This window comes from Macrotis lagotis, chromosome 5 (assembly GCF_037893015.1).
Source record: "Macrotis lagotis isolate mMagLag1 chromosome 5, bilby.v1.9.chrom.fasta, whole genome shotgun sequence".
Lineage (NCBI taxonomy): Eukaryota > Metazoa > Chordata > Mammalia > Peramelemorphia > Peramelidae > Macrotis > Macrotis lagotis.
Window position 1 is genome coordinate 42,557,603 of NC_133662.1, and position 25,681 is coordinate 42,583,283.

At 35.7% G+C, this 25,681-nt stretch overlaps 1 protein-coding gene across 2 annotated transcripts in view; it reads left to right on the forward strand.

Annotated features, from left to right (window-relative positions):
* Window positions 1–25,681, forward strand: part of PRIM2 (DNA primase subunit 2) — a 379,634-nt gene that overhangs the window by 50,778 nt on the left and 303,175 nt on the right. For both annotated transcript variants that reach the window (XM_074237283.1, XM_074237284.1), the window contains exons 6-7: window positions 13,230–13,325; window positions 23,485–23,622. In XM_074237283.1, the coding sequence (XP_074093384.1) occupies window positions 13,230–13,325; window positions 23,485–23,622 (234 nt within the window). The remainder of the gene's footprint in view (window positions 1–13,229; window positions 13,326–23,484; window positions 23,623–25,681) is intronic.

Sequence of the window (25,681 nt, forward strand, 5' to 3'; positions counted from 1 at the left end):
AAATGTTTTCTTCATCTCATTTGTGATTTGATACTAAACAAAGAATATCTGATTATCTCTTGTTAAAGACCTCTATTTCCCTGAATTTGAAAAATCAGTTCAAATTTAATAATATATATTTTAACTCTTAATTTGAACATTGCTGGTACAAGTTATTTTACTTTTCTCTACTAGTACAGCTTGTTCTCACTTTAGGTTAGTGTTATTTAAATATATGCATATTTGTCAAACAGATAAATCAGAATGACTGCTCATAGGACAAAGGACTGGGCTATGGACAGAAAGATTACTTTAAAACTTATCTTCTTGATCTTTTTGTTAAGGGGAATTGGATTTGCCCAGAGGGACAGTTTCTGTGGGAAGTTGAAGTGAATGAGTTTGGAAGCCAAAATAGCCTTAATCATAGACTTAATATTACAAGAGAATGTTAGAGAGCATCTTTTTCAACTCTTTCATTTTAGATGAGGAAACTGAGGCCCAGAGAGGTTAAATAATTTCACCCAAAGTGTCAAGATCAAGATTTGAACATTATCTTTTGAATCTCAATCCATTCCTAGTTGGTAGATGGTAGATGCTATTGCCAGTTGAAAATCAATCTTCATTAAGAATGATATTTCAGTAGAATAAGATTCATTGTAAAACCATTGCCTTATGGTGTAGAGGAAAGAGGGCTAGCTTAGATTTGTTTGAGACTTGGGTATGAATTCTACATCTGATACAAATTCAATTCAACAAAAAATTCTTATATACCTATTATGTGCAAGATACTGTACAGACCCTAGGGGATACAAAGAGCATATCCTACTGGTTGTGTGGCTATGGGAGAGTCACTTCATTTTTTTGCCTCTTATTTCCTCACTTTCCTTTAAGCTTTGGTAGATTTAAGTTGTACTAAAATTTTTGTGAAGCCCTGTATATGTGTATTTGCTTTCTCTATGTTTTATGAATATGTATGTAATAAGAAATCTATAGCTATATCTATAAATATATATCTATATATCTAAATATATCTCTATATCTAAAAAGAAATATATACTTATTGCTATCAATATATAAAGAAATATATATACACACATATTTTTATCTATACATTAAGAAGTTACAATGCTAACTAGAATGTTGTTATTTATGCACATGAATAATTTGTATGGCTCATGGTATTTTTATTTTTCCTGGTATAAGTAAAACTGTACAGACCTGCAAGCTAACAAAAATTGGTTTCATTTGTGGGAGATATTTCATATAATTGTTGGGGGGGAAAGTCTTAAGTAGCAGCAGGTACTTGAAAAGGATACCAGGTGCTGTAATAATTCTACTACATCTGCCCCTGCTTACCTGAATGAAATTGATTTTTGGAAGAGCAGGAAGCCTTTTTGTCTTGTCTGTGCCTTTAATGATGAGTTTTTATCACATATGTGAACAGGCAACCTCATTTGGGGAATCTTGGAAAATGAAATATGCTTTTCTTTTCCCCAGGCCCTTTGAGAAGAAAAGGGTCAGAATAAAAGTCTGAAAATTGCACATTTTAGAGATTTGAAAATAATAATGGAAAATCTTAAATGTTCTTCAATTCACAAAAACATTAGGGGCCATATGAATGCAAAGCATTATGATAGGCCTTGCAAATCCAAAGATAGATCACAAAATTTATAGTGTGAAGGGACCTCATGGCCATTTTGTCTAATCGGTATGTGGCCAAGTCACTCCTTGCTACAACATTCCTAACAAGTGGTTTCTGCACAAAAATTTTCAGTGAGAGAGAACTTATTATCATTCAACCATCCTATTCTATTTTTAAAGAGCTCTAATTGAGGAGTTTCTCTTTATATCACATCCATATCTTCCTCATGGCAATTTCCACACTTACTTTCAGTTTTGCCATTTTAAGATAAAGATTTATGAGCAAGTCTGTGGTGGAGGAAGGTAACGTTGTAGTCCTTGAATTTCAGGAAGCTTTATTTTTCTGACTTTGCTACTACCTACATATCCCACTGGCCAGTCTGTTTTTCTTTTCTTTTTTTTTAAGGAGATTTATTTTTTTAGTTTGAATTTTACAATTTACCCCCAGTCTCACTTCCTTCCCCTCAGCCACCACAGAAGGCAGTCTGTTAATCTTTACATTGTTTCCATGGCATACATTGATCTAAGTTGAATGTGATGAGAGAGAAATCATATCCTTAAGGGAAAAAAAATAAAGTATAAGAGATAGCAAAATTATATAAGACAACTTTTTTTTTTGAAATTAAAGGTAATAGTCTTTGGTCTTTATTCAAACTCCCCAGTTCTTTCTCTGGATACAGATGGTATTCTCCATTGCAGATACCTCAGAATTGTGCCTGATTGTTGCACTGATGGAATGAGCAAGTCCATTAAGGTTGATCATCATCCCCATGGTGCTGTTAGGGTGTACAGTGTTTTTCTGGTTCTGCTCATCTTGCTCAGCATCAATTCATGCGAATTCTTCCAGGCTTCCCTGAATTCCCATCCCTCCTGGTTTCTAATAGAACAATAGTGTTCCATAACATACATACACCACAATTTGTTCAGTTATTCCCCAATTGATCAACATTCACCCAATTTCCAATTCTTTGCCACCATAAACAGGGCTGCTATGAATATTTTTCTACAAGTGATATTTTTACCCTTTTTCATGATCTCCTCAGAGTATAGACCCAGTAGTGGTACGGCTGTATCAAAGGGTATGCACATTTTTACTGCCATTTGGGTGTAATTCAAAATTGCTCTCCAGAAAGGCTGGATGAGTTCATAGCTCCACCAACAATGGATTAGTGTCCCAGATTTCCCACATCCCTTCCAACATTGATCATTGTCCTTTCTGATCATACTGGCCAGTCTGAGAGGTATGAGATATTACCTCAGAGATGCTTTGATTTGCATTTCCCTAATAAGTAGTGATTTAGAGCAGTTTTTCATATGACTATGGATCACTTTGATTTCCTCCTTTGTAAATTGCCTTTGCATATCCTTTGACCATTGGGGAATGGCTTGGTTTTTTTTTTTTTAATTTGACTCAGTTCTCTGTATATTTTAGAAATGAGTCTTTTGTCAGAAATACTAGTCATAAAAACTGTTTCTCAATTTACTACATTTATTTTGATCTTGGTTACAGTGGTTTCGTCTGTGCAAAACCTTTTTAATTTAATGTAATCAAAATTATCTTGTTTGTTTTTAATGATGTTTTCCATCTCTTCTTTGGTCATAAACTGCTTCCCTTTTTTTTCATAGATCTGACAGGCAAACTATTCCTTGATCTCTTAGGTTGCTTATAATATTGTTTTTTATTTCTAATTACTGTATCCATTTTGATCTCATCTTGGTATAAGGTGTGAGATGTTGGTCTAATCTGAGTTTCTGCCATACTAATATCCAATTTTCCCCACAGTTTTTATTGAAGAGTTTTTGTCCCAAAAGTTGGACTCTTCGGGTTTATCAAACAGCAGATTACTATAATCATTTCCTGCTATTGCACCTAGTCTATTCCACTGATCCACCACTCTTATTTCTTAGCAAATACCAGATAGTCTTGATGACTGATGGTTTGTAATATAATTTTAGATATGGTAAGGCTCAGCTACATTCTTTTGCACTTTTTTTCATTAAATCCCTGAAAATTCTTGACTTTTTATTTCTCTGTATGACAGTCTATTTTTCTTTTTTCCATTTTCTTCTTACCCTTCTGTGTTATCCACTCCAGTGTTTGATAGTATATAAACTCACAATTAATAGGAGCAGTGTAGCACAAGACTTCTTTTGGAGTTGTCACTTAATATATGTTTAATAATATACTGACAAGAGCATTCATAAAATTAACTGGAACAAGGATTTGTGAGACAAGTTCAAAGAGAAGTTTCAGTAGTCAATAGTCAATATCAATAAACATTTATTAAGAGCCTACTGTGGATCAGGCTAATGCTAAGCACTGTGGATACAAAGAAAAGCAAAAGATAGTTCCTGTTCTCAAGGAGCTCATGATCCATTGGGGGAGGAAATGTAAAAAGAAACTGGAAAGTGGGAGATAGAGATATAGGGAGAGGTAGGAGAGAGAGGGTTTTTGCAGGAGTATGAAGTCCTGCAGCCCAGTAGGAGATGAGGAAGTATTTGCCCTGGGCCTTCTCAAAGAGAGCATCTGGAAGGAACTTTCCTATGTCTACCCTCTACCTTCTCTAATCAGAGTAAGAGAGGGACCCAAGAGACAGGGTGCCTAAGAAGTCATTGAGGAAAAGTTCCTTTAGAAATTTGAGGAAAAATCATTTTTAGTGGGGTTGTGAGTTGGGCTTTGAAGAAATTTTGAAAACACTAATTTGAGTGATGAGATAGGGAGAGGAGGTCATTTGAGGTGTATTGATAAGCATAGGCACAGGGATGGTGCTGGGTAGGATGAGGATAGGTAGTTCAGGCTGTTCAGAACATAGTTTTTTTGTGAAGGGGAGGGGTATGACATAGAGTTAGAATCGGCTGTGAATGTCAGGATTAGGAGTTTATACTTCTTAAGGCAATGGGAAGTTGAAAAGAGAGGATGGATTTGAGATGAATAGAAGAGGTAGAATCATTAGGACTGAGCCAGTGAGTTCCATGACCTTGAAGATATGCATAACTACATGATTGTGATGATGGTGAAATTTTTTTTTTAACAGAAATAAACCTAGTAGAAGGAGTTTTAATCCCTTGAGTTTAAAGTGTTGGGAAAATATCCAAGTAGAAATAACTAGCAGATTACTGGAAAAATAGGATAGGAACTCCAGGGAGAAGTTTAAAGGTATAGAGATAAAGATTTTCAAGTTCACTTCATTGAAGGTAATGATTGAGTTTCTGAGCTTAGATGAGATTACCAAGGGAGAGAAGGTTGAGAAGACCATGGTTAAAACTTTGGGTGAGGGTTGGCTAGGTGGCGCAGTGGATAGAGCACCAACCTTGGAGTCAGGAGTACCTGAGTTCAAATAGGACTTCAGACACTTAATAATTACCTAGCTGTAGGGCCTTGGGCAAACCACTTAACTCCATTGTCTTGCAAAAAAAACCAAAAAACCAAAAAAAACCAAAAAAAAAACCCCCTTATTGGGGTTTTATTAACAAACTTTGGGTGAAACTCCTGTGCAAGGAAGAGGAGAATGTAGAACCTGCAAAAAACGATGGAGAAAGAACCATAATAAAGGCAGGAGGCAAATAATACCTTCTATTTACATGGTACTTCATTTAATTTTATCTTTTAAATTAATTTTTCATTGGATTTTTCTGTTTCTTACATCAATTCCTTCCCTTCCTCTAGAACAGTGGAATTGTTTTTTCAAGAGAGAAAAAGAATCAGAAAAGTCCCAAAGTATGTATAGTATCTAACACCCCAAAGGGGTGATTTGAGAGTGTTTTCTCATATCCTTTCATTCTAGTCCTGCTTGATCTTTATAATTTTGTAACTCGTTTTATTTTTTGATGTATTATTGCACTTTTCATTTACCTTGTAGTTTCTCTGTATATTGGTTTCTTGCCTCTGTTTACTTTAATCTGCCATTGAGGTATCTGTCAAGATGGTTTTGGCTGGGTGCATGTTACAACTTCTTGGAGCTATAGGCGAGAGTTGGGTGACAGATGGACATCAAAGGTGGATAAGTAGCCCTGAAAAGGTTTGGCAGACCTTCCCACCTGAGAACTAGTTTTTTTTTTTTTTTTATTAAAGATTTTATTTGTTTTGAGTTTTACAGTTTTCCCCCTAATCTTACTTCCCTCCCCAGAAGGCAATTAGCCAGTCTTTACATTGTTTCCATGGTATGTATTGATCCAAATTGAATGTGATGAGAGAGAAATAATATCCTTAAGGAAGAAACATAAAGTATAAGAAATAGCAAGATCAGACAATAAGATATCAGTTTTTTTTTTCTAAATTAAAGTTAATAGTCCTTGGTCTTTGTTCAAACTCCACAGTTCTTTCTCTGGATACAGATGGTATTCTCTATTGCAGACAGCTCCAAATTGTCCATGGCTGTTGCACTGTTGGAATGAGCAAGTCCATCAAGATTGATCATTGTCCCCATGTTGCTGTTAGGGTATGCAGTGTTTTTCTGGTTCTGCTCATCTCACATAGTATCAATTCATGCAAATCCCTCCAGGCTTCCCTGAATTCCTGTCCCTCCTGGTTTCTAATAGAACAATAGTGTTCCATGACATACATATACCACAGTTTGCTAAGCCATTCCCCAATTGAAGGAAATTTACTTGACATTCACTCAATTTCCAGTTCTTTGCCACCACAAACAAGGCTGCTTTCATCATCTCTTCAGGATATAGACCCAGTAATGGTATTTCTGGATCAAAGGGTATGCACATTTTTGTTGACCTTTTAGGCATACTGAGAACTAGTTTTCTCTGAACAGGAGCACCACAATCAACTATACATGCAATCATTGATTACAGCAAATGGAGATATTTTGAATGCTGTGGATCAATTCACTTATCTTGTCAGCCTGCTTTCCAAAGATGTCCACATAGATGATGAGATTGACTCATGTATTCCCAGAATTAACTCAGTGTTTGGGAGGTGTCATGAGAAAATGTGGAAGAGAAGTAGACTGCATTCAAAACCGAAGGTCTGCAAAGCCATCAGTGGTGACTTCACTGTCGTATGCCTATGAAACCTGAATTGTCTACTTGTGCTATACTAAGAAATCGAACTGTTTATGTTTAAATTCTTAGGAAGATTCTGAATATCACCTGCACAATAAGGTACTGAACAATAAAGTTTTCTCTTGAGCTGAGCTGCCAGTCATTCATACTATGCTTGCTGAGAGCACAATTCTGATGGGCTGGCCAGCTTGTCTGATGTCAAATGTATGCTTACCTAAAAGACTATTTTAATGTAGAATTTGCACAAAGCATGCACCCACATGGAGGTCAGAAGAAGTTGGAATAAGGATAGTCTCAAGATCTCTGAAGAACTTTAGAGTTTATTCTGAGACATTGGAGACACTGGTACAGGAGTGCCCAGCATGGCATGCCTACATCAAAGAAGGTTCTGTGCTCTGAACAAAGAAGAGTTGTAGTAGCTCAAAGGAAATGTGAGATGTATATATCTAGAAACATCTCCTCCCCAAATGTTCAAACAAACTATTTGTGCCTAACCTGTGATAGTCTTTCTAATTCATATTGTATTGATTAGTCATAGTCCAATATAATGTACCTTGACCTCATCATTGTGATGTCATTGCTCCTTTTCAGATATGAAGGACAAACAATGGTTTGACTCTCAGTCAGTTCATATAGATCTTTTCTGACTTCTATATTCATCACATAAATAATTTCTTATAGTACAGTAGTATTCCATTATACTCATATACCACATTTTATTTAGCCATTCCTCAACTGATGGCATCTACTTTGTTTTTGAATCTTAGCTGTCACAAAAAGTACTGCTATAAATGTTTTGGACTATATGAGAATTCTTTTCTTTTTGATGGCTTCCTTGGAGTATAAGCTCTGAAAGATAATTTCTGGTTCAAAAAGTATGGACATTTTAGTCACTTTATCTGCATAATTCCAAATTTCTTTCTAAAATGGTTATGTCATTTTACAGCTTCACCAAAAAAAGCCTTAGTGTTCCCATCTTTCTACATCTCCTTCAATATTGTTGTCATTTTTTTGGTGATTTTTGCCAATTTGCAGGGAGTGAAGTGCAATCTCAGAGTTGTTTTGATTTGCATTTTTGTTATTATTATTTGGAGCATTTTTTAATATATTTTTTGTAGTTTGTCTTTTAAGAATTGTTTGTTCATATCCTTTGACCATTTATCCATTGGGAATTACTTAGGACTTTAAGGTTTACAAAGTGATTTACATGTTATTTCACTTGTTCTCACAATAACCCTGTGAGGTAGTTACTCCTTTTATTCCTATCATATGATGAGGAAACTGAGACTGAGAGAAGTAAATAACTTGCTTAGGCATGCAAAATGTCTAAGACAGGATTTGAAATCAGGTCTTATTCTATCTACTGTCCTAACTGTACCTAATTGTACAATAACCTAGAAATTAAGAAGAGGCTCAAGAAGTTGGGTAGGGGGCAGCTAGGTGGCGCAGTGGATAAAGCACCGGCCCTGGAGTCAGGAGTACCTGGGTTCAAATCTGGTCTCAGACACTTAATAATTACCTAGCTGTGTGACCTTGGGCAAGCCACTTAACCCCGTTTGCCTTGCAAAAAAAAAAAACAAACCCTAAAAAAAAACTTGGGTAGGAGTATGCTGCTGTTTGCTTAGAGTGATCACTGAAACCATGAAAATTACAGAGAGAAAAGAAGAGGGTCAAAGTGACTTTTAAGGAAACCCATAATTTGGATCTTGTAAGAGAATTAGGGGTCTGCAAATGAGATAGAGAAAGTAGGAGTAGAACCCACGAAAGTACAATGTCAGAGAATCTAAGGGAGGGTGTTGAAGAGGAACAGTCAGCATTAAATTTTGCACAGAGATCAAGGAGGATGCAGAGAAAAGAAAATTCATTGGTAATTCTGTGATAATGGACATCGCCTTGGAGGGAGGTGTTTTTCATATAGAAGAGACAATGGCAGTGAGATTGCAAAGAATTAAATATTGAGTAGATGGTAAAGTTGAGATAGTGTGTACACTTTCTGGAAGTTTGACATTGAGAGAAGAATGAGGGGAAGAAAACTTGAAGGAATGCAGAACAAGGAGGGATTTTTATTACTATTATTATTATTTAAAGTTTTTTTTTGGTGGTTTTTGTTTTTACTCCAGTCATTTCTGGATATCTCATTCAGCCAGCACTCTTCTCATCCATGTCTTTCCTTGTAGCTTTTCCTTGTAGCAAAGAAAGTTAGGTAAAACCAATTAAATAGAGTGACCATGTCTGACTCTTCAACCTTATGCACCCATTAGTTATCGCCTTTCCAAGGAATGGAGTGATGTTAGTTCTCAAGCCTAGTGATAGAGATAGAAAGGAAGGCTATAAAATCAGTTTGTGCTAATGTGGGGTGAGAACACTATGTACAAGCAAGATATATATATATATATATTATATATATATATATATACACATATATAATATGCATATGCATATATATTAATTGAGGATAATTAGAGGGAAGGGGAATCTGAATGATTTTGAAAAGAAATATATTTCTTCATCATTTTCCTAGTTCCTTTTTTAAAGTATTTTTATTTATATAATTGTATTCATTTTCGTGTATCTTTTCCCTTGTTCTGTCTACTTCATTCTATACTAATTCAAACAAATTCAAGGGAAAGATTTTTGTAGGCTAATTAAGATCTGAACACATTTATATATTGGGAATATAGTTGAAAGAGCCGAAAGAGAGAGTGTTTGATGCCCAAGGGAGTGACTTGGGTCAGTTTTGAGAAAGGGATAAACTTTCTACTCACTGAAAATACTGGAACCTTTACTGTTAAGTTCTAAGAGCAAAAATTGGTGAGGATTTCAGAAATGATAGACGTAACTTTGATTGTGTTCAATTACTTTGGGCATTTGAACATAGTAGACTTGCCTTATACTGAAACTTTCATCCACTTATTTTTTCCTTTAGGCAAGGCTTTGACCAAATAGATGGTTTTATTCTGTCCTATTTTTCAAGATACACTTTTGAGAAAATTTCTCTGTATTCCTTGTTATCCTATTCCAGTTTTATGTAAGATTTATGAAAGCTGTCTTATTGCATTCTGACATTTTGCAAAAGATGCAGACAAAAAAATTGTATTTGGGAAATAGGGTCTCTTACAACTTAACAGTATTTGAGAGTATAACAATTTACCTTAGACTGGAGATTCACCTTCCTAAAGCTTATTTGGTAAAGTTGCCATTGCTTACAAAGCCTATGATTTTGTTAGTGTAAAGGTAAGGTGAAGTTTAATAGTTCTGAACCTGTGAGACACAGGAAAACGTTCAAATTCAGCTTCTAATTCCTCCTTGTTCTATTAGACCTGGCAGTGTCCTTCGAATAATCTTTATTTCTTTAATGCAAAGTAGTTGCTGAAATCAATGATGCTTCCTCTCCCCCCCCCCCCCCTTTGTTGGACCTTTTCTTCTCTGGTGAGAATTGACTCCCCTTTTGTAAACAAACAAGTGTTGAAATAATAACAATTTTACCAGACAGATAAACATGAAATGTTGCAACTAACCTCTTCCTGCTTTCTTTCTTGTCCATCCATAAAATCCACAGTTCCATCCAATAATATCCCTACTCTGAGAATTCCTCATGTCTGACTGTCATTGTGCCAAACAAAAAGTTATTTTCCTATTTATTTTATTAGGATAAAGGCATTTATTTTGCATCTATTCTATTCTAAGCACTAGGATCATAAAGAAAAATGAAACAATTTTTTTCTTCAAAAAACTACCATTCTATTTTTTTTGAAGGGAGAGTGGATAATATGTATGTTTATAAAAAAGGAACATAATATGCATATATGTATATATATATGCACATAGTAGATATTTTTTGAGGGAACAAGAGATGCTCGCTGATGGATAGATTAGAAATTTTCCCTAGAAAGGTGGCATTTGAACTGTATTTTTCTATGAATTAAGGTGGAAATTATTCTAGGCATGAGGCACAGCCTATGCGAAGTCATAGATAGGCAAATTAATAACAATAGTAGCTAGTATTTGTATAATATCTTGTGTTTTTCAAAATGCTTTACAGATATTATCTCATTTTATCCTCCCAACAACCTTGGGAAGAAGTTGCTCTTTTTTTATACCCATTTTACAGATGAAGAAATTAAGGTAGAAAAGGACAAGTAAGTGACTTGCCTGAGGTCACACACACTAGTAAGTATCTGAGGCAGAATTTGCACTAAGGTCTTTCTGTCTCCAGTTCCATTGCCCTGTGGTGCTTGAGTTACAGCAAGTGGACCCATTTTGGAAATCATAGCTACTTGAATGGAAGTAATGTGTAATAATAAGCCTTGAAACTAAGTATAGTTATAGCTAACTTAGTACTTGACTCTGAAAGTCTTTGCTTGTATTATTTTAAGATCTCCTTTTAGATACTGTTTAAATATCTGAAGAAAAAAAATGAACAACATAGCTGATGTATGAATTTATAACTTGAGTGTCAGAGATGAAGGAAAATGTTAAATGTTCAGAGGTACTCATATCACTTAAGACTAGGAACAGTTTTCTGCTTTACCTGTTCATACCCCTTTCATGTTGGATGCCACCCCTCACCCTCATCCCCCTTTCTGTTCATCTGCTCCTCTTCCTGCTTTCTTTCTTGTCCATCCATAAAATCCACAGTTCCATCCAATAATATCCCTACTATGAGAATTCCTCATGTCTGATTATGTCATTGTGCCAAACAAAAAGTTATTTTCCTATTGATTTTATTAGAATAAAGGCATTTATTTTGCATCTATTCTATTCTAAGCACTAGGATCACAAAGAAAAATGAAACAATTTTTTTTCTTCAAAAAACTACCATTCTGTTATTTTTTTTTGAAGGGAGAGTGGATAATATGTATGTTTATAAAAAAAAGGAACATAATATGCATATCTTCTCTTAGCTTGACCTGGAGTTGCTATTTTCAGACCTGCAGTAGAATATTCATATTCTGATGACATTGATGATGGTATATATACCTAGAACTCAAGTTAAATATGAAACATCTTTCCTATGGAAGCCATGTTTATTGTTCTGCCTCTCTTTTCCCCCAGTTTTGCACATGTCATGCCCTCCATTATCTTTAGGTAGATGGTGTGAACCTGTCTATTGGAATCTTTGTAATTGGGCAGATTCAGGGCAGAACTATGTAGATAGAAAAACTCTAATATTGTATATGTATAAAATCATATTGTTTAAACTGGAAGGGACTTGGGGAGGAGAAGTCTTAGAGGAGATAATGGTTGCCCTCAAGGCTTGGAAGGGCTGTTACATTGTTCTGTTTGGCCTCAGAGGACAAGATTAACAGTCAGTCAGTGTTGCAGGGAATTTTAGTCCTGATGAAAGGTGAAAAATCTTAGCCTGAGGTGGAATGGGCCACCATAGGAAGTTGTGATTGCCTTTTCATTGCAGGGAAGGATTCAAGTAACAGACAGGTGACTATTTGTCAGATATGTTGTTTAGGGCTTTCTTGGTCAGGTATTGGCTTGAATGATTGTCTGAGGACCCCCATAATTTGGAACCAGATCTCCTGGTTCATCCCCTCCGTTAAGAAGACAGCTGAGGTAAAGAGAATTGACATGTCTTACTTAAGGTGCTTAAGCTCATTAGTTAAGGAGTTAATGGCAGAGTTAGAACTTGAATCCAGTGTCCAAACTCTTAATTTGAAAATTGAGAAGACAATTGAAGAATTGAGAATTGAAAATTGAGGAAAAGCCAGTGCGGTTTTAAGGTAGCAGATTTATGATTCTGAGAAAAAAGAAGTGTATATTTTAAGTGTGTAAAGTTTTTAAAAAATGTAAATAAGAAATTAGCAATGTTTATAGTATTTTGTATTAGAAAGGAAAGATTCTCTTATCCCTTTCTGTCTCTCCTCCTTTTCCATCTTCCTCTTCCTATTCTTATCCCTGACTCTGTCTGTCTGCTTCTCTCCTTAATTTTAGTTATTTTTGTTTCTCTTTGTCTCCTTTTCTCTCTCTATCTCATCTGTCTCTCCCTCCCTCTTTGTTTTTGTCTCTCTCTCTCTCTCTCTCTCTCTCTCTCTCTCCCTCCCTCCCTCCCTCCCTCTGTTTGTCCTTTCCACTCTTTTTCTCTTCTCAGTCTCTCCCTCCCTCTCTTTCTCTCTGTCTTTCCCTCTTGTTTCTGTCTCTCTGTCTCTCCCTTCTTTTCTCTCTGTTTCTTTGTCTGTCTTTCCCTCCCTCTCTGTCTCTGTCTTTAATTCTCCCTTCCTCTATCTCCTTCTTCTACTCCTTTTGCCTTTTTTTTCATTTGTTCCAAACATGTCCCTACAGAGGTATGAAAAGCATTTTGCACTATTTTCTTCTTCCTAATGGGTAAACTGAGGTCCAGAAGAAGTTGTAAGGTATGTGTCTGATGATGTTGATGATGGTATATATACCTAGAACTTATGTTAAATATGAAACATCTTTTTGAGAAATGGCTTCATTAATAATATAATAATGGAGAAGATTTGGGTAATTTTTCAGTCCTTCAGAAGGGTAGAATCCTGTCACCCAAAATAAGAGCTTTTTTTTTTTTAGTATTGAGGTCTTTTGCATTTTTAAACATTGTATTACATATGTTTTTCTTTCAGATTAGTAAAGAAGAAAAGGAGCTCCACTTTCAGGATATCCTTGATTCCTCAGCTCCTCTAAGTGGAAACAAGTATGAATTAGATGCTGTTTATAAGGTATGTAAGAAAATTGCTTGAATCCTAGGATTTTTGTAATTCTGTTACAATGACCCTTATAGATACATCTTAGAATAATTGTGGAGAAGTTTATGATTTTTCCCTTTAGAGTTTTTGAATGTCTTATCCTTAATTGCCACAATATTTTAATTTGATTGTGATTCTAAAGTTTTCAACTCCACCCCATTTTGTTTTTCAGTATTTTTGTTTTTATAGTAATATCTTAGTAATTGAAGAGAAACATTCATGGGGGGATGTATGAATTTTAGAATCCTGGGAGCTAAGTATATTTTTACTACTTACATGCAACTACAATCAGAATCTATCTCAATATTGCTGGGGAGAATTAACCAATATACCATGATTGCAAAGGCATATGCTTCAATAACTTGAGGAAAAAAGAAAACTTCCAACAATTGACATCCTATTTAACATCACTTCTGGGATGATTCTTTTTTTATTTAATATTTTATTTTTTCCCCATCATATGTAAAAATAATTTTTAACTATTCATTTCAAAATTTTTGAGTTCTAAATTATCTTCCTCTTTTCCCATCTGCCTTCCCATATTGAGAAGACAAATAGTTGACATAGTTTATACATGTGCAGGCATACAAAAACATTTCAAGTTTGTCATGTTGTAAAAGAAAATAAAGAAAGAGTATGCTTTTGTCTGAATTCAGGCTCCATCTGTTCTTTCTTTGGAGATAGTATTTTTATCATGAATCCTTCAGAATTGCCTTAGATCATTGTATTATTGAGAATAGCAAAGTCATGCATAGTTGTTCATCATATAATATTGATGATATTGTATATAATATAATGTCTTTCTGGTTTTGGTCATTTGATTTTGTAATCTTTTTTTTTTTATAGCACAGTAGTACTTTATTACTATTATATACAACTTGATCAACCCAATTGATGGAAATGCCCTTGCTTTCCAGTTCTTTGCCATCACTAAAAGAGCTGCTATAAATATTTCTGTATATTAGGTCCTTTTCCTTTTAGTTTTTATCTCTTTGGTAAATAGACCTTTGAAGTGATATTTCCAGGTCAAAGGGCATGGTCCTTATACCCTTTGGACATAGTTCCAAATTGCTCTCTGATCTTAATTATCCACATCTCTTTCAACATTTGTCATTTAGCTTTTTTGTCATAGTAGCTAATCTTTTTTTTTAAGATTTTATTTATTTCATATTTAAACATTACTAAAATATTCTTGTTTAAGAGTAAATATAATGCTCCCTCCCACACAAAAATATAAAACCTCATGAGAAATAAAGTAAGGGAAAGAGAAAAAAAAATGTGTTTCAGTCTGTGTTCTGATACCATCATCTCTGTCTCAGGTGGATCACATTCTTTGTCATAAGTCCATCAGAGAAGTTACTTCCATATTTTTCCACAGTTGCTGTTGCTGATTGTAATTTCCTCCATCCATTCCTCCCCACTACCATCTATTATATTTTCTCTCTCCTTTCACTCTGTCCCTCTTCAAAAATATGCAGTGGGGCAGCTGAGTGGTGCAACAGACAGAACACCAGCCCTGTGGCCAGAAGGCCTCAAACCCACATTCCACCCCAGAGACCCAGCAACCTCTTAGCCCTGTGGTCCTGGATAGGCCACCCGATCCCAGCACCTTGCAAAAAAGTAAAAGAGAAAATGTGCTATATCTGACTGTCTTCTCCTATGATCTACCTTCTCCTCTATCAACTACACCCCCCACCTTCTCTCCTTTTTCCTTTAGATGTCTGTACCTTATTGAGTGTATATGCTGTTTCCTCTCTGAGCCATTTCTTTTTTTTCTTTTTTTTCTTTTTTTTTTTTTTAGTTTTTGCAAGGCAATGGGGTTAAGTGGCTTGCCCAAGGCCACATGGCTAGGTAATTATTAAGTGTCTGAGACTGGATTTGAACTCAGGTACTCCTGACTCCAGGGCCGGTGCTTTTTCCACTGCGCCACCTAGCTGCCCTCTCTGAGACATTTTTGGAGAATGAAGGCTCCCTCATTCCCCCTCACTTCCTCCTCCTTCCATACCATTGAAAAAACTACATGAAATATCTTTCATATGAAATATCAGCCTATTCTACCTCTCCTTTCTTTTTCTCCCAGTACATTTCCCTTTGACCCACTGACTCCATTTTTATAATATATCTTCAACTTCAGTTCTCTCCTGTGCTTCATCTATAAAGGCTCCTTCTACCTGCTCTATTAAATGAGAAGGTTCATATCAGTATTATTGGTGTCATCTTTCCATGCAGGAATACACACAGTTCATCATCATTAAGTCCCTCATAATTTACCCTTCTACTCCACTCTCTATGCTTCACAGAGTCCTGTACTTGAGGGTCAAACTTCCTGTTCAGCTCTAGTCATTTCAACAGGAACATTTGAAATGCCCTTGTTTCACTGAAAGTTCATCTTTTCCCTTGTTATAGGATGCTCATTTTTTGCTGGGGAGTATTGATTCTCGGTTGCATTCCAAGCTCTTTTGTCTTCTAGAATATTATATTCCAAACCCTATGAACCCTTACTGTAGTTGCTGCTAAGTCCTGTGTAATCCTGACTGCAGCATCACAATATTTGAATTATGTCCTTCTAGCTGCTTGTAATATTTTCTCTTTGACTTGGGAGTTCTGGAGCCTGGCTATAATATTCCTGGAGTTGTTTTTTCTGGATCTCTTTCCAGGGGAGATTGGTGGATTCTCTTAATTTCTATTTTTCCCTCTGCTTCTAGGTTATCAGGGCAATTTTCCTGTAGGAATTTTTTAAAAATGATGTCAAGACTCTTTTTCTGATCACAACTTTCAGGGAGCCCAATAATTTTTAAATTATCTTTCCTGAATCTGTTTTCCAGATCAGTTGTTTTTTCAATGAGATGTTTCACATTTTCTTCTAAGTTTTCATTGTTTTGTTGTTGAAATATTGTATCTTGACTTCTTGTAAAGTCATCAGCTTCCTTTAGCTCTATTCTACATCTGAGGGATTTGTTTGCCTCAGAGAGCTTTCTTATCTCCTTTTCCATCTGGCCAGTTCCACTTTTTAAAGCATTCTTCTCCTCAGTAACATTTTGAACTGTTTTTTCCATTTGGCCTAAGCTGGTTATTAACATATTATTTTCTTCAGCAATTTTTGGATCTCCTTGACTAAGCTGCTGACTTCTTTTTTCATGTTTTTCCTGCATCTCTCTCATCTCTTTTCCCAGTTTTTCTTCTGTCTCCCTTACTTGATTTTCAAAATCTTGTATTTCTTGGAATCTTTAGAGGTAGAAACTTGACCTTTCTCATCTTTAGATTGAGTATTTTGGTCCATACCAAAGTAATTGTCTATGGTCAGTTTCCTCCCCACCCCGTTTATTCATTTCCCCAGCCTGTGCCTGGTTTGGGTTGCTTCCTGAACTTTTGAGCATGTTGGGGGCACCCTGATAAGGACCTCAGTGTGTGAGGTCTGACTGTTCTCCTGGTCTGTGAATGACTACAAGTTCACCCCTCTGCCACAGGGCTGTGTGGAGGGGGAATCCCTACTCTATGGGGGGGCCTAGATTGTGACCAGGGTCTGAATGTGGTCAGAGCCCCAGACTCCTGTTTCAGGGACAGAGGACAGACCTTGGCAGTCTTCCTCCATTCTCTTACCTTCGGTGGGCTGAGAGCTCAGCACAGCTGCCTGAAAGCTCCTGCTGGGCGACTCCATGGGCCTGCTTCCTTTTCCTGGATCTTGGCTGCTGCTACCAAGCTCTGTGCTCTCTCTGACAGAGGTCTCCCTGCTGATCTTCCAAGTTGTGCTTGGTACTCCCTGGAGTGCAGGTCAGAAAACTGCTTCTGCTGCCAGCAGCTGCCACTCCCAGGTGCCCTGGGTTTGTTTCTGTGAGACTATGGTGCAGCCAACCCTCCAACCCTGTGGAACAGAGTTTTCCCACTATTTTCCAGGTTACTTGTGCTGGAGAATTGCCTCACTGGATCTTTCTGTGGGTTATGTCTCTTGAAAATTTAGTTAGAGTCATAATTTTAAGGTTTTTAAAATGTTTTGGAGAGAGCACCTAAGAGAGGCTCTTCTCCTGTCGCCATCTTGATTCCACCCCCTTAAAAACCCATAGTAGATATGGAATGATAGCTCAGAGTTGCTTTGATTTACATTACTGTAATCAATAGTGACCTGGACCACTTTTTCCTATGACTATAGATAGCTTTGAATACTAAACCCGAAAAGTGCCTGTTCATATCCTTTGCTTTGAGGAATGACTATTAGTTCTATAAATTAGACTCAGTTCTGTACATTTCAGAAATGAGATCTTTATCAGATAAACTTGCTGTAAAGTTTTTTTCAGTTAAGGTTAATGTGTATTTCTCTCTATCCTATTTCTTTCCTATTTATTCTATTTTCTCTTTCACTCTGTCCATTCCCAAAGTATTTTGCTTCTGACCCCAATACCTCTTCCCTTCCATCAAAACTTCCCTCTTCATCTCTTTCCTCTCTTATTTTCCTGTATGATCAGGTATTTTTCTATTCCCAACTGAGTATATATGTTATTCTTTTTTTTGAGCCAATTCTGAAGAGGTGTTTCACATGCCTACACTTCCCTCATCTTCTCCTACATTTAAACCTCGTTTGTGCCCTTTTAATATCAGATAATTTTCCCCATTCTATCTTTCTGTTTCCCCTTCTCCCACTTCTTTTTTTTAACCCCTTAGTTTAATTTTTTTCAGATAATCATATCATATTTAACTTGCATCTGGGCCCTCTATGTAGAATCTTGCTAACTGTCCTAATAATGAGAAAGTTTACAAGAGTTACATGTATCATTTTCTCAAGTAGAAATTTAAATAGTTTAACCTGATAAAAGTCCCTTATGATTTTCTTTTTCCTTGTATTTGAAAGTCAAATTTTGCATTCAGCTCTAGGCTTTTCTTTAGGAATGCTTGAAAATCCTTTATATCATTGAATGTCCTTTTTCTTCCCTAAAGATCATGCTGAGTTTTGTTGGGTAGGTGATTCTTGATTGTAATTCTAGTTCTTTTGCTCATCAGAATATCATATTCTAAGTCCTCTATTCCTTTCATGTAGAAACTGCTAAAATTTGTATTAGTCTGATTGTGATGACTCCATGAATTATTTCTTTCTGGCTGCTTACAATATTTTTTCCTTGAGCTGGGAGTTTTGGAAACTGACTGTAGTATTTCTGGGAGTTTTCATTTTGCAGTCTCTTTCTGGAGATGATCGGGGAATTCTTTTGATTTCTTTTTTTACCCTCTGGTTCTATAATATTTGGAAAGTTTTCATTGGTAATGTCTTTCAAGAGATGACTAGGCTTTTTTTTTAATTATGGTTCTCAAAGTAGTACAGTAATTCTTAAATTATCTCTCCTGGGTCTATTTTCCAGGTCAATTGTTTTTCCAATGAGATATGTAACATTTTTGATTTTTTGTTTGGTTGTTTCTTGATGTCTGGGGTTTTTTTTTTGTTTTTTTTTTTTTGCAAGGCAAACGGGGTTAAGTGGCTTGCCCAATGCCACACAGCTAGGCAATCACTAAGTGTCTGAGACCAGATTTGAACCCAGGTACTCCTGACTCCAGGGCTGGTGCTTTATCCACTACACCACCTAGCCGCCCCACTACACCACCTAGCTGCTCCTCTTGATGTCTTAAAATCATTAACTTCCGCTTGCTTAATTCTAATTTTTAAGAAATTATTAATTTCATTGAAGTTTTGTGCCTCTTTTCTTTTGGACAACTCTACATTTTAAGGAGTTCTTTTCACTGAATTTTTATTTCTTTTTTTTTCCCATTTGGCCAATTTTTCTTTTCAAGGCACTTTTCTTCATTGAATTTTTGTGCCTCTTTTATCATTTGGTCAATTCTTTTTAGCAAGTTCTTATCTTCAGTGAATTTTTGTATATCTTTTTCTATTTGGCCAATTATGTTTTTTAAGGTGTTATTAATTTTTTTTGTGCCTTCATTACTGAATTGTTGATTCTTCTTTTCATGATTTTCTTGTATTATTCTCATCTTTCTTCCCAATTTTTTTCTTTACCTTTTGTACTTTATTTTAGAAATCCTTTTTTTGTGTTCTTTCATATCCTGAAACCAATTCATGGCGTTTTTTTTTGAAGCTCCTTTGATTTTTGTTGTAGTCACTTTCTGTAATCAGTGTGTTTTTCTGCTGTTTGCTTATTTTCCAGGCTATTTCTTGACTTTCAACTCTATGCTAATACTTGTCTCTGATTCTGGAGAGGATGGGACATTGTCCCAAGCTTTAGGGTTTTTTTTGTACAACTATTTCAGACATAATTCTGGGGAAGTTTTTGGTTCTTCCAAGGTGGTGTAGTACTCTTTTGACCTGTACTTTGGTCTGTGGGGTATCGCAAGCACTCTTTTCCAACCTGAAACTATGACTATGGTCCTGAGTCCACTGCTGCTGCAAACTCGGGGGTGCTAGTGTTCCTCCTCACCCTGAGACTGATACCTGAGAGTATGCCCTGGATGTGAGTATGAATGATGAAGCAAGAGTCCTGTTCTGGTCGGGCCCCTGATATCTCCTTTTGACCAGTTGTCCTGTCCCTGGTCTGAGAGGTCTGGAAAATAGAAGATGCCACTGCTGCCTCAAGATCCTCTGGTTGTTTGCTGGGGCACAGCCTGCGCTGGGCTGCTTTCTATTTTCACTCCATTGAACAGACCTTTGTTGGTGGGAAAAATTGTTTCACCTGTCCTTTTGTGGGTTCTGCCATTCTACATTTTGAAGAATTATTTAAAGTTTTTTTTCAAAGGGTAAGGGAGAGCTCAGCTTTGCTTTTTCTCTGCCATCTTGGCTCTGCCCCTGCCAGCATGCCTTGCTCCTGTCCCCCAAGTCTTTTCTTGTAACATGGTTAGCATCTTTCCATGTTACTAATTCTGATTAGTCTGACCCAGACTCACCCCCACATGTAGTCAATCAACAACTCCATTGTTGTGGCGTTGGACCAATGGAAGATTTTACAAATGTGTTCATTGAGGTTCATAGAATCACTCATCCATCTTGTAAATATCTCAGCTGGGACATGAACTGATGTTTTTATCTTGTTTTCTTTTTGTTATACCACTGGAGGGAAAACAAGTGTGTTTTCTTTGTATAGCTAGAAGTTGTTTTTTTTTTTTTTTTTTTTGCAAGGCAGATGGGGTTAAGTGGCTTGCCCAAGGCCACACAGCTAGGTAATTATTAAACGTCTGAGACCGAATTTGAACCCAGGTGCTCCTGACTCCAGGGCTGGTGCTTTACCCACTGCACCACCTAGCTGCCCCATACAAGTTGTTTTAAGTTAATTTTCAATCATGTTGGACTGTCTGTGAATTCATTGGGGTTTTTCTTGTTAGAGACACTGGAGTGTTTTGCCATTTCCTTTGGCATCCTTTAAGATGAGGAACTGAGGCAAATGTGGTTAAATAACTTACCCAGGTACAAATAACTAATAAGTATCTGAAGCTAGATTTGAACTCATGAAGATGATTCTGGTTCCAAGGCCAGGACTCTATCAAGCTGCCCTACTATCAGGAGTAAACCTAGTCAGATTATGTTAGACTGGGAATTGTCTATTGTACATTCCATTTTGAAAATGTCTAGCAAGCAGCTTCTACTTCGACCTAGACCAAACATGTTCCTTGTAGCCTTCAGAAGGCTCAGGTAACAACTGAACTGAGCTTAGACAAAGCAAGCCTCTTTTATAGTTTCTTCAGTTAAGCTAGTTATTCATATATATATGTATAAATGTGTGTGTGGGTATATATATATATATGCATATATGTATATGTGCACATTTGATTCATGCCTTTTTATTCTATATACACTGTTTAAAATATCATTATTAAGAATCAAGGTAAAATCATTGTGGTTTAACCCTGTATTTCTTGGGAAACATTTTTACAAGATATTCCAGAAAAACTAAGAAATGAAGTATGAACCCAATATGCTTTTAGTTTTAAATAAAGCAAACTGTTTTGGGGAGGTAGAGGAAGAAGAGGAAAAGGACGTCAGGTCTCCAGAGTAGGAATCAAAATACTTAGCTAATGTTATCCTTATCTGAAAGATCTAAAACCTCTTAAGATAGAAAGTATTTATCAAGTGAAGTTTGTCTGAGTTTTATCATATTTTTTAAAATCATCTATTTTTGGGAGGTCTGATCTTTGTATTATTTTGTGGGGAGAGGAGAAGGAGGGGCCCTCTTTCAATTTAATCTTTTGAAGGTGAAAAATTCTTTCCAACTGAAAATCTTTCATCTTGTTTTATTCACCTGAGCCCTTTTGTGCTGTACTTTTTTGTGCTGTACTAACTTATCAAAAATGCTTAAAGAAAAATATTATTATTATTATTATTATAAATAAGTCACATAATCTCTTCCTTCCCAAAGTTTATTTTTTTAACCTATTATGTCAAGAAAACCCAAATTGAGTTATGAAGAATCAGGTATGATGAAGAATAACAAAACTTTTATGGAAAACTAGGTGGCATTGGGCCTGAAGTCAGGAAGACCTGAGTTCAAATGTGACCCTGGACTTAACTCTTATTTACTTCAGTTTACTCATACATGAAATGAGCTGGAGAAGAAAATGGCAGATCACTCCAATATCTTTGTCAAGAAAACCCTAACTCATATTACAAAGAGTTGGACAAGACTTGAAACAACTGAACAACAATTATAGAGCAATAAACAGAGATTGAAAATTGATTAATAGCAAAAGTGAACACTAAAATAGTTGTTTTATTATCGACATTTTCTAGTGTTGGGATAGGCTTTAAATGTTTCCAGAGAACAGAGAAACAGAGTGAGATTTGGTGTCTACTTATCTATGATCTTGATAGATTTTGATTGGACATATTCTGTATACGTGTTCCACTTGATAGTTTTTGAAATACAGAGTAAGGGGCAGTTCTCAGCAGGAAATTTAAAGAGTTATGAGTTAGTAGAGATTTCAGATTTTAACTTGGTAAGGTAATGTAGTTGAAAAAAACTTAGACATAGGGTCAAGTCCTGGCCTATCACTTAGTTGTGTGATGTTCAGCAGATTGCTTCAACTCTCTCTGAACCTTAGGTTCATCATCTGTAAAATGCTTCTCATCATTCTTTGGGAAGAAGTTATAGAAAGATCAGGTGAGATAATGTCTATGAAAGTGATAAAAAGCTAGAGTTCTATAAATATAAAGCATTATGATGATAATTGGAACTATAATTATTTTTGTGATTGAGAAGCTGAGCCACCAGTCTAGGTATAGATTCAAGTCTCCATAGAAAAACACACTTCTGATACAGTAAGACAGTATAACTATAAGTTACTTGACCTCTAAGTGTCCCTACAACTCTACAACTATGAATTGGAATTGAATTGACATTCTGAATATCTAGGAAAAGAATTCCCAACATTGATAAAATCAGATTGAAGACTTTCTCTGTATCTTCCAATAAATATGATTTTTACAGAACAGAAGTAGGACCTATACTAAAGTAAAGTATCTTCCCTCATTCCCAAATACCTGCAGTTATTTGCGAATATGTGGCAATGATGGAACAATGGATAGACAGTTGGGACTGGAGTGAGAAAGACTTGTGTTAAATCTGGCTTCAGGCACCTACTAGCTATGTGACCTTGGGCAAGTCACTATCCTCTGTGTGCCTCAATTTCCTCATCTATAAAATAAAGATGATAATAGCACCTAGCTCCCAAAGTTGTGAGGATCAAATGAGATAATTAGTATAAAGAGCTTAGCACAGTACCTGAAACATACCAAACACTATATGAATGTTAGCCTTTTTTTTAATGTAGTTGAGTGATTTCATATGGTTTATTTGTATTACTCTTTTCTCGTTGTACCCCATTTTCCCATTTTATGTAGAATGAATTTATCCTTTTTCTTTTTCTTTTGACTTTGTTATGAAGGATTTTTTTTTTTAGGTTTTTGCAAGGCAAACGGGGTTAAGTGGCTTGCCCAAGGCCACACACCTAGGTAATTATTAAGTGTCTGAGACCGGATTTGAACCCAGGTCTTCCTGACTCCAGGGCTAGTGCTTTATCCACTATGCCACCCCAGAAGGATATTTCTTAAAGGAAACACTGTGTAAATATATTTTATTTAGGTTTGGTACATCTGAAAACTGAGCTTGTTGCACAGTAACCTACTTTTTCCCTGGCTTTCTACTTCCAGGTTCCTTTTGCTGATGCTCTGGATTTGTTCCGAGGAAGAAAAGTCTATTTGGAACGTGGTTTTGCATTTGTGCCACATCAGGATATTGTGTCAATCATCTTGAATGACTTTAGAGCCAAACTGTCCAAGGCTTTGGCAGTAAGTACATCACTTGAATTTTCTCAGAGCTAACCTAGTCTCATGACCTCTCTGTGACTACTGTCCTTTTTTATTCTTGAATTTAACATGAATCGTGTTGCAATTTGTTCTTTTAGAAAAACTTAATTGATGATGAGTAGCCCATACTGATGGTGCTTAGAAAAGAATGAACAAATAAGTTGAATAACCTCATACCAATTGTGAGGACAAATACAAAGAGCTCAGGGGCATATTTCTTCCTTTGTAGGAAAATTAGAGGCTTCTATCTATTAGAAAGGTTTTCATGGTTTTTCTAGGAAGAAATAAAATGTTGCTTATTGAATTTTTAGCCTGGTAGGTTTCTGATGTTTCAGTTTTATTTTTTCAAACTATAGGTACAGACAGAAAAGAAAATATTGAGATAAATATCTTTTTTAACATCAGTTGAAATTTTGCTAATTGAAGAATCCTTGTGTATATTCCAAGCTAATTTTGTTTTCTATAATTGAAGAGATTGAGATTAATTTGCAAATGCCCCTCCCCTCCCCCCCCCAATTAAGAGTTATTTACTTTTTTTGTACTTTGGATAGTACAGCATATTTTTAAATCTTTATCCCAGATTTTAAACTAAACCTGAGCTGGACAGACTATATGAGGAAGACAGAGAAAATTCCCTGTGTAAAGTGATAAATGAATTCACTAGGCCTACCCTAATATAAAAAAAATGTTATTTGAGTCTCATTTTGAAAGTTGACTTTAATTAAATTTTAGTTTCTGTAGTTTGATGAATAAAAATAATGTCCTCTATTATTGAGTGTTCAATAAATGTTTTCCTTAAGCTAAAGAAAATTCCCTAGATGCATAACTTTGTTTGTCCTAACTAATTGAAAGTGTTGTGTGTGTGTGTGTGTGTGTGTGTGTGTGTGTGTGTGTGTATGTTGGAGTTCTTTATTATTGATATTTTTAGGGCAAGGCACATCTTCTCAGTGTCTCTGCCCAGAATATGACTAGTATATTGTCATTCTCTACACACATAAAGAAGCAAAACCAGAAACAGTGGGAGGTTTGGGTGACTTGGTTTTCCTGTTGGTCTTGAGGAAGTCAGTTGTTATAGCTTTCATCCCAAGCAGGAATCTCTGCTTTCCTCTGTTTTAACTGCTTCACTTCCTAGAGATAGTCAGTAGTCAGTGAATGTAAAAGTCCCCTTTGGGTACCAGGACTTCAGAGCAAAGCTTAGACGTAGTACTTATCTCAAGTAGTTTTCCATTCTATAGCTTGACAAGCATAAGAAAAGTACAGAAGGCTAATGAGTGGCAAGTATATGTTGATGCTATCATAAATAACCTATGGAAATTATGGAGCTAGCTGCATTCAAAAAATATGAGTAAGATTTGAAAGGTTCATATTAAAACTATTACTGAAATTAAAATTCTTTAAGTGATGACTATTTAAAAATATATATAGTTGTATGATGATCTCGTTTTTTTTCTGTGTAGGTTAATTTTGTGTACTATTTTCACCTTTATTGTTATTAAAGAGAACACTGGAGTGGTCCTACTTTTAGAAATCAGATTCTGATTTGTTTTAGAAGGGAGTGCACTATTTTATTGTGACTTTCTTTTTCATCTCAAACCAAACTTTCTTGAAGAAAAAAAAAATTGGAAAGCATTTATTTCTTGAATGTTTAGTGTTCCTTACAGATTTCTCATCAAATTGCACCACAGTTTGTAGTATTCAGAATAATAACAACTACAAGTTTTTTCTTTAAGTTGCTATATTAACACTTGTGGATTACATTTAAAGAGGTTTCCCTTTACAGTTTTCATTTCAACTCAAATTCTGGCAAAGCTAATCAGAATTGGTTGTGAAAAATAATTCTGACATCCTCCTGAGCATTTTTTAAATATAATTACTTTTGATTTTTATAACTTTTTTTTTGTAATATTACAAATAAATTAAGAGTGAACTAACCCTGCCATCCTATAAAACTAAATGGTTACATATTTATCTGGAAATAATTTTATCTGGTTCTCTTTAAAAACTTAAGATTTTTTTGCATATGCATATTTTATTTATTCTT